At 31.0% G+C, this 8,256-nt stretch overlaps 1 protein-coding gene across 3 annotated transcripts; it reads left to right on the forward strand.

Moving 5' to 3' along the window:
• The first annotated feature begins 1,821 nt into the window (after positions 1 to 1,821).
• On the forward strand, positions 1,822 to 7,583 carry LOC114181881 (probable cyclic nucleotide-gated ion channel 20, chloroplastic). Of its 3 annotated transcripts, XM_028068512.1 has the most exons (13): positions 1,898 to 1,912; positions 2,261 to 2,668; positions 3,000 to 3,185; positions 3,298 to 3,396; positions 3,675 to 3,812; positions 4,002 to 4,244; positions 4,328 to 4,594; positions 4,741 to 4,886; positions 4,996 to 5,073; positions 5,941 to 6,070; positions 6,297 to 6,543; positions 6,970 to 7,153; positions 7,328 to 7,583. In XM_028068512.1, the coding sequence occupies exons 2-13, from the start codon at positions 2,276 to 2,278 to the stop codon at positions 7,437 to 7,439; spliced, it is 2,223 nt and encodes a 740-aa protein (XP_027924313.1). In that variant the 5' UTR covers positions 1,898 to 1,912; positions 2,261 to 2,275; the 3' UTR covers positions 7,440 to 7,583. The 3 variants fall into 3 exon arrangements, with proteins under 3 accessions (XP_027924312.1, XP_027924314.1, XP_027924313.1); XM_028068511.1 differs by having other exon boundaries at positions 1,822 to 2,668; XM_028068513.1 differs by having other exon boundaries at positions 1,823 to 2,668; positions 6,991 to 7,153.
• The last annotated feature ends 673 nt before the right edge of the window (positions 7,584 to 8,256 follow it).

The following is an 8,256-nucleotide window of genomic DNA, read 5'->3' on the forward strand; positions in this document are numbered from 1 at the left end:
ACTTTAATGTTTTTAAATATATTAAAAAGAATTTTAAAATATTAATATCGGTGTATTTTGAAACCACATAGGATAACAAAAAAATTTAATAAAGAATCTGAGCTCGAAATGATGTAAATGAGATAAGGAGAAGGAACCATTTTATTCTTTGTAAAAGTGGCTTTTAAATAATTTATTCTGAAATACTTTTGGAATTTTCAGAAAATGATTTTCATTATGAGATTTCCAGAATGAAATTTTTGAAACACATGAAGTATATTTGAAAACAAGCTTTTTGGAAAATGCTTTTCAGAATGTATACAATATCTTCTAAAATGAATTTTCTGGAACTGACTTTCTGAAATATTCAAAATACATTTCAGAAAGAATTTTTTAGAATGAGATTTTCTCCACAAAGAATTCTCTTTTTTCTTCTGTATAACGTTCTCCTTTGTCTTCGAGGACAATAATGACAGCAGTGATGCGATAATGAGAAAGGGTATTTTAGTTTTTTCACTATTATAGGAGTGAAGTTAATAATAATAGGGTGCAGGAAGCAAAAGCCATTATTAAACTGGATTTAAGACTCAATTTTTTTTAATGTTTTTAATAAATTTTGTTCAATAAAAAAAATATGTGTTCAAATAAATATTTTAATATGTTCCTAACTCTTTCTTGTTTACATATTTATATGGATTAAATAGTATCAAACATGCTCACCCTTCAATCTAACACAGCTTGCATTTATATGATAAAATAACAAGCATCAGTAATTAAAATTAAAATTGATTTAGAAAGTGAAATGGAAATAAAAAAAAAAAATTATTTTTAAGAAATTGTAATTATAACGTAAGTTGTGTAAGTGATCCAGGTATTAGCTGATACGGTTTCATTCGGTCAGGCATACATATAAAGTGTTTGTCCATAAAGCTTTGCACCAATAATCACGATGGTTAAACATATTTTTATTTCTTGCAAAAATATTTTTAAATATAAATCAGGATACTTTTTAATAATTTTTTTAGTTCTTATTCTTATATATAATTAATTTAATGTTTAAAATGATTAAATTTTTTCTTTAAAACATAAATTATTCAAACAGTATAAATTTTTACCGAGAATAAAAACGAAAGTATGCGTTAAATATACTTTTAACTTTTGAATTTTGACGTAAAATTAAAATTTATTTATATGAAAAAATTTAATATATTTTGTTCTCAAACTTTAAAAATAATATATATTTTTTTAATTCAATTACGTTAATTTATGTTCAATGTATTTCAAATTTGTATTTAAATTTTTGATATAAATAAATACTTTCTCGCTTCGACATTAACCGAAACAACCACCCTTTGCTCCAAAATATACAATCTTTCCTTCTTCTACGTTACTTCTATCAAATCTTTAGAGAGAACAAAACAAAGTTAGACAAATAGAAAAATTATAAAGTAAACTAAAAGCTTTCATGTTGAGTTTTTAAATTCAAAACAATCCACACTAATGCTGCAAGTTTGAACACATAATCTATTCCAACTCCCTTTCATTATCCTTCACAATCTCATGTCAGAACTGACATTTTCAAACTCTTCAACTCTCATCTCCAATGCAAGGGTTGCTATTTTACTTTATCCGAGTACCATTATATCACATCATTTGAAAGACCCTTTTATAATTCTTTTCCCACAGTTCTACAAAACTCATGTCATAATAATCATTTATTCAAACTTCAAGTTTTCAAAAACTCAAAGAATAGTTTTTTATTCATTTGACGCAACGATTTTATTGAATATCTGAGATCTTAAATTTTATGGTATATTAGCATGCCCTAAGGTAAGGTGTCTTGTAAAATTGTGTTGACTTTGAGAAATGCATGCTGTAATGTAACCTTGACGGGATCAAGGTGTTGACTTTTCACTTAGAAAGCTTCAAACTGGTCTTACCACTGTTTTTTGCTGTTCCTTTGTTATTTTTCTTGGTTATATTTAGTTTAAACACCACCTTGTTGATAAAATTGTGTTCTATAGTTTTGAATAGGCGAGTTCATTATCAGCAAAAATGTTAGCAGTAAATTTTAGAAATGGTTCAAGAATCTTAGTTCCCTTATGTTGTATTAAAATCTATCAGTCTTTGTAACAGTTGTAGAGTTTTTGGCTTGCTGAACTATGTAGTTACAGACTTATAGTTTGTATTCTCCTCTTTCAAGTTTCTAGCTGAATTGCATTATTAGATTTTAAAATTGTTATTGTTCATAATATATATACTGAATGTAAGAAAATTACAGAATTGTCAAGGAAGCATGGCTAGTTTTGAAAATGGTGAGCTGCAGAAGATATCAGAAGAAACTGATGTACAACCATATCATGAAACTTTGCATTCTAAATTTCAAAGGCTTTTAAGTGCATCAGTTTCTATTCCCATGGAGTCATATGAGATAGAAACTAGTCTTGTGGGAGATAGTGGTTCATTGTATGCTACACCAGAAACTGATAATCTTATGCAGCATAGTATAGTTGTAACAGGAAACAAAACAGAGGAGAGCACAGATGAAAGCTATGATAGCATAAATGAACATTTACTGAGATCTGGGAAACTGGGAATTTGTAATGATCCTTATTGTACTACTTGTCCTTCTTACTTCAAGTCTTCTCAGCTAAGAAATCCAAAAGCTTTGAATATACCTGATCCGAAGGTGTCTGTCTTTCTTCCTATAATAAATTATTGTTTCAATTGCCTTTGATTACATGAAACATAGTAAAAGAATTTCCTCTAGATGTTGGTCTTTGTGCTTTATATCTTACTTTCTTACCTTTCTTTGAGTTCATTACAAAGATACCACTCTATGCACTCCCTACTTTCGTTAGTATTATAATCTTATCAAAATTATTAAGTTCTTTAGAGCATTTCATTCACTTTACTGCTAAAATTTGTATACTTTTCCATTTTCCTTTGTAGACATATATCATTTGCTATCATTTTCACATTACCAATTGTACTTCAGTTTTCAATGTTTACGGTTTCAGAATGCTCTTAATGGGGATGCCAAAGGATTCACCAGAAAATTTTACTCTCTATGTTCATCTTTTGTTCCTGGAGTTATGAATCCTCACTCTAAATTCATACAACATTGGAACAAGGTTCTTGCCAGTTTTTGCTTGGTTGCAATTTTTGTGGATCCATTATTTTTCTTCTTACTCTATGTTCGGCAGGTATGAGTTATATAACTATTTTCCTTTCATTTAATTACACAAATTTTATAAGTTCTAATGACATATCTTTCCCTGCAACTGTGAAAATAAAATTTGCATTTCTCTGGTGCAGGATCATAATTGTATAGTTATCAACTGGAAATTGACAAAAGCACTTGTTATAGTTAGAAGCATGAACGACTTCATATATTTCCTTCACATTCTTCTCCAGGTAACTTCCCAATAAGCATCTTTTTAGAAGTTCCCCTTCTCTAACTTTTTTCATATCCATATATTCATAGAATAACAGTTCTTAGTTTGAAAAACATTTTCTGTTAGTCAATGTTATTGGCTTTTGCATGAATGAATATTCTGATAAATGAGTCAGAAGAGTTTTCTATATTAGGACTTTCTCAGTTTTTTTACCAGGCATCACAATAGTTATTAAGTTAGTTTTCTTCCTTTGCAAAATTTCAGGCTAAATAACTCTACCAAGTTGCCTTGTCACAGTTTAGGTTGGCTTTTGTTTCTCCTGAGTCAAGGGTGGTTGGTGCTGGAGATTTAGTTGATCATCCAAAGGAAATTGCATTTCATTACCTGAAGGGTTATTTTCTTATTGACTTGTTTGTTGTATTTCCTCTTCCTCAGGTAAATTTGAGGTTTCAATTTCCTTTCTTGTGTATTTTGAGATATCAGTTATTCAGTTATGATATGCTTCTTCTAATGAAAAAAGCTGATACTATGACAGAATCTGCAGCAACTACTGTTAATTGTTAAAAACTTATAGCTATAACGCACACACTTGAATAACTTCTATCTCTCTCAAAATAAATGCAGATAATGTTATTGTCTGTACTACCAAAATCATTGAGGGGAGCAAATTATGCTAAGAATGTTCTGCGTGCAGCGATCCTAGTGCAGTATATTCCCAGATTATTCAGATTTCTGCCTATGCTGTTTGGTCAATCTCCAGCAGGATTCATATTTGAGTCAGCATGGGCAAATTTCATTATAAATCTTCTCATTTTCATTCTAGCTAGCCATGTTGTTGGCTCTATCTGGTACCTATTTGCTCTACAGGTGAGTGATTCAATCAGAATCAAGGATTTTGATACAGTAAATGGAGGTTAACATTTGACTTGGTATGATTCTTCTTCTTCCAGAGGGTTAATCAATGTTTTCGAAATGCGTGCCAAAGTTCTAATATCCCTGGATGTCTGGCATTCATTGATTGTGGACATAGCCATGTTGGGGAAAATCAGCTTGGCTTATCATCAAACCAGTGGAACAACAATGCAGATGCTATTGCATGTTGGAATTCCTCTTCCACAGGTTCTTTTGCTTATGGGATTTATAACAATGCTGTTCCTCTTACTACACAAACAGACATCGTCACCAAATACATATATGCTCTATTTTGGGGGTTACAGGTATGCACTTCTTTTTATTCAGCTATGTAACTCAATGTAGAAATCTCAAATGCATATAAATGGTTTACTAACTCAATATCAAACTAGTGAATGCATATGAATGGTTTAATATGTATAGAAATTATACCCAATTGATCTTTATGCAGCAAATCAGTACTCTGGCTGGTAACCAAACACCAAGCGACTTTGTGTATGAAACCCTTTTTACTATAGCCATCATAGGAATGGGACTTTTGCTTTTTGCGCTTCTCATTGGAAACATTCAGAACTTTCTTCAAGGTCTTGGACGGAGGTAAAACTTACCTTATACTGCAACTTTTAAGCAAACCTTGATGATCAAGTGCTAATGTGTTTGGTGTTGAATCATGCTTGATTTTTTTTTTCTTCATTCTCTTTTATAGGAGGCTAGAAATGCAACTTAGACGCGGTGATGTTGAGCAATGGATGAGTCATAGGCGCTTACCAGAATACCTCAGAAGGTATAATATTTTCCCATTTTTCTTTGGGTTAAATATGTTTTTGGTCCTTCAAGTTTTTGTGAAATTTGGAATTGGTCCTTCTTTGAAACTTTTGACCAATTTAGTTCTTCTTCTTTAGAAATGTATCGATTTAGTCCTTTTAACCAGATTTTGTTAAGTTTATTTAATGTTTCAAGGACATTTTATGATAGTATTGAATTGTTACCCATTTTCGCTTAAATACTAACTCAAATATTATCATAAAACGCGTTTAAAACTTCAAATAAATTTAACAAAATTTGATTAAAAGGACTAAATCCACGCATTTCTATAGATGAAAGACTAAATTGGTCAAAAGTTTTGATGAGAGACTAATTCCAAATTTCACTGAAACTTGAGGGACCAAAAACATATTTAACCCTTTTTCTTTTCATGAATCACTTCAACATTATCAATGGACTATTTGTCTATTTTTTGTTTCAAGTCATTGGTTGTTAACTCCCACCCCCTCCCACAACTCCCTTCTTGGCAATGTCTCATGACCCAAAATCTAAGTTGTTAAAAGTTAAACAAACTGAAAAACATCACAGTTCTATGATGTAGAATGTCTATAGGCCAAAATTTCAGATGGTGTAACCTACTGTTGTCATTTTAGTATGTTTTAAGAATCCAAGTGTCAGTCTTGAGTTTCATGTGAAAAAAAAGAAGGTTGAGCAACATACAACAAACTTAAGGTTTTGAATTGAATGTGGTGTTATTCTCTTATGTGGTTTGGCTTGAGTATCATTAGTGTTGTGTCTCTCTAGTGAATCTTCCTATCCATCATTGTCATATGAAATAATGATCAAAGGAATGTAAAAGTGAATAAAAGATATGTTTGTCACGCAGGAGAGTACGAGAGGCTGAACGGTATAGTTGGACTGCAACAAGAGGGGTGAATGAAGCAACACTAATGGAGAACTTTCCAGAAGACCTCCAAATGGATATAAGACGCCATCTCTTCAAATTTGTTAAGAAAGTAAGCACTAGAATATCTGTTTCATAGATGACTAGGTATCATGCTTACACTTGAATGGTTTGCAATATGTAGTTTAGAACAATTTTGATGGAAAACATTATGCCCTCATGATGAATCCATGTATTGAGGCAATTGTGTGAACAATCATGAAAGCTTTTGAAGATGGTATATTTACATTCTTACTCTAACAATTTTGTAACCATGACATGAGGATCTAAATCTTCAGGTTCGAATATTTGCTCTGATGGATGAACCTGTCTTAGATGCCATTTGTGCGAGACTGAGACAAGCTACTTACATTAAAGGAAGTAGAATTTTGAGTCAAGGTAGTGTGGTAGAGAAGATGGTATTCGTGGTGCGTGGCAAATTGGAGAGCATTGGAGAAGATGGTATTAGAATTCCTTTATCTGAAGGAGATGTTTGTGGTGAAGAACTTCTGACATGGTATCTTGAGCATTCTTCTGTCAGCGCAGGTATAACAATATATATCAATATACCTTCTTTCTTTTGTTTTTCACCTGGATCCTCCTTCAGAAACTACTCTGTTAGAGACATGTTGTAGCATTACTTGGTGCAATGGTAATGTGCTTGATGACTTAACATTCTAAATCAGAGATCAAAAGTATAGACAACAAACTCTACATTATGAAAAAACTTGATTCAACTCTGGTTGTTTATGCAATCACAAATACAATTTATAGACTCACATGTTTGTTTCTGACCGTCGAACTCAAAACATATAAAAACAGCTATAAACTGGTTAATTCATTAACTATCCACAACAGTTAATACATTTATCACACTCAGCGGATAACCTACAACGGCTAATACATTAACTACTCATAGTTAAATCATTTAAGTTTATTCAAAATCCAACAAAAAGTTTTATAAGAGCATAGTTCATCAATTTGAGTATGCAGATGGCAGAAGAGTAAGGCTTCCAGGACAGAAGTTGCTTAGCAACAGAACAGTAAGATGCTTAACAAATGTAGAAGTACTTTCACTGAGAGCAGAAAACCTTGAAGAAGTCACAATCCTTTTCACAAGATTCTTGCGTAGTTTGCGTGTTCAAGGAGCCTTAAGGTCATTCCCTTCTCCTATATCTATGTTTGTGATTCAGCATAGTCTTCTCAACTTTTCTTTTCAGAACAATTAGTACATTATGTGCATTATGAAGTTTTAAGTCTGGCTCAGTGTTTGTACTTCATAAGTTTGAAGTGTATGACTAACATATCTTTGATAATTGTGTTATTTTAGGTATGAATCACCTTATTGGAGATCCCTTGCAGCAATCCGTATTCAGGTTGCATGGAGATACAGAAAGAAACGATTAAGCCATGTTAATTCAGACTTTCAAAATAAACATTGAGATGATTGTGGATTAATATTAGATTAGATGGAGATATGTGGGAAACTGGATGTGTGAATAAACGATAAATATGATAACATGATTCTTTAGCACTTTCTCCCCAAATTTGCAAAGGTTAAATTGGATTGGCTATTTCTTGCTAAATTTATCATATTTCAGAGATGAATAATGCTGATTTGGTTTCCATTAACAGCACAAAAATACTACAATTATTTTTTTGAATAATTTTTATCTCTCACTATTCTCATATGATTGAACTCCTTTGTTTTATTTCAATTGAATAATATTATGTCATCTTATTTATTTATAATAAATACAATATACGTGATGAGCAACAGTAAAACATTCTTATTCTTGACCATTCCTTACATTAAAACATTAATCTATTTATGGAAGTAGAAATAATTCAAGTCACCAAATAATAAATCTCTTTCTTGATTTTAACTTCTTAAACCAATTAGTATCTGTATAGTTTTGCTTTGCAATGTCAATGGTGAAAGCAACAATTGAATTCAATGATGGAAAGATAGTCATAGGTGTTCACAATCCAGTCACTTAAAAAAAAATCGAAAATTAATAATCGATTAAAAGTGAAGTTTTTTCGGATTGATTTAGATATTTCTTTCATTCTAGCATCGAGAAGTTTGGATCCCGGTTTGAAAATTTCAAACTAATTTAAATCAAATCGAACTAAAATCGGCTATTTAAATATTATCATATTATTCTATTATTTCACTTTGTTGGGTTTTTTATATTTTTTTCATATGAATTATAGTCAAATTGGTTATATATATATATATATATATATATATATATA

The sequence above is a fragment of the Vigna unguiculata genome, chromosome 4, assembly GCF_004118075.2.
Source record: "Vigna unguiculata cultivar IT97K-499-35 chromosome 4, ASM411807v1, whole genome shotgun sequence".
NCBI lineage: Eukaryota > Viridiplantae > Streptophyta > Magnoliopsida > Fabales > Fabaceae > Vigna > Vigna unguiculata.

Excerpts from the sequence above, each read along its gene's own strand:
- LOC114181881 (XM_028068511.1), top strand. The coding sequence starts at position 2,276 with ATGGCTAGTTTTGAAAATGGTGAGCTGCAGAAGATATCAGAAGAAACT. Across the intron at positions 4,245-4,327 it reads GGTACCTATTTGCTCTACAG|AGGGTTAATCAATGTTTTCG; the intron begins GTGAGTGATTCA and ends TTCTTCTTCCAG. Across the intron at positions 6,544-6,969 it reads GCATTCTTCTGTCAGCGCAG|TTCATCAATTTGAGTATGCA; the intron begins GTATAACAATAT and ends ATAAGAGCATAG.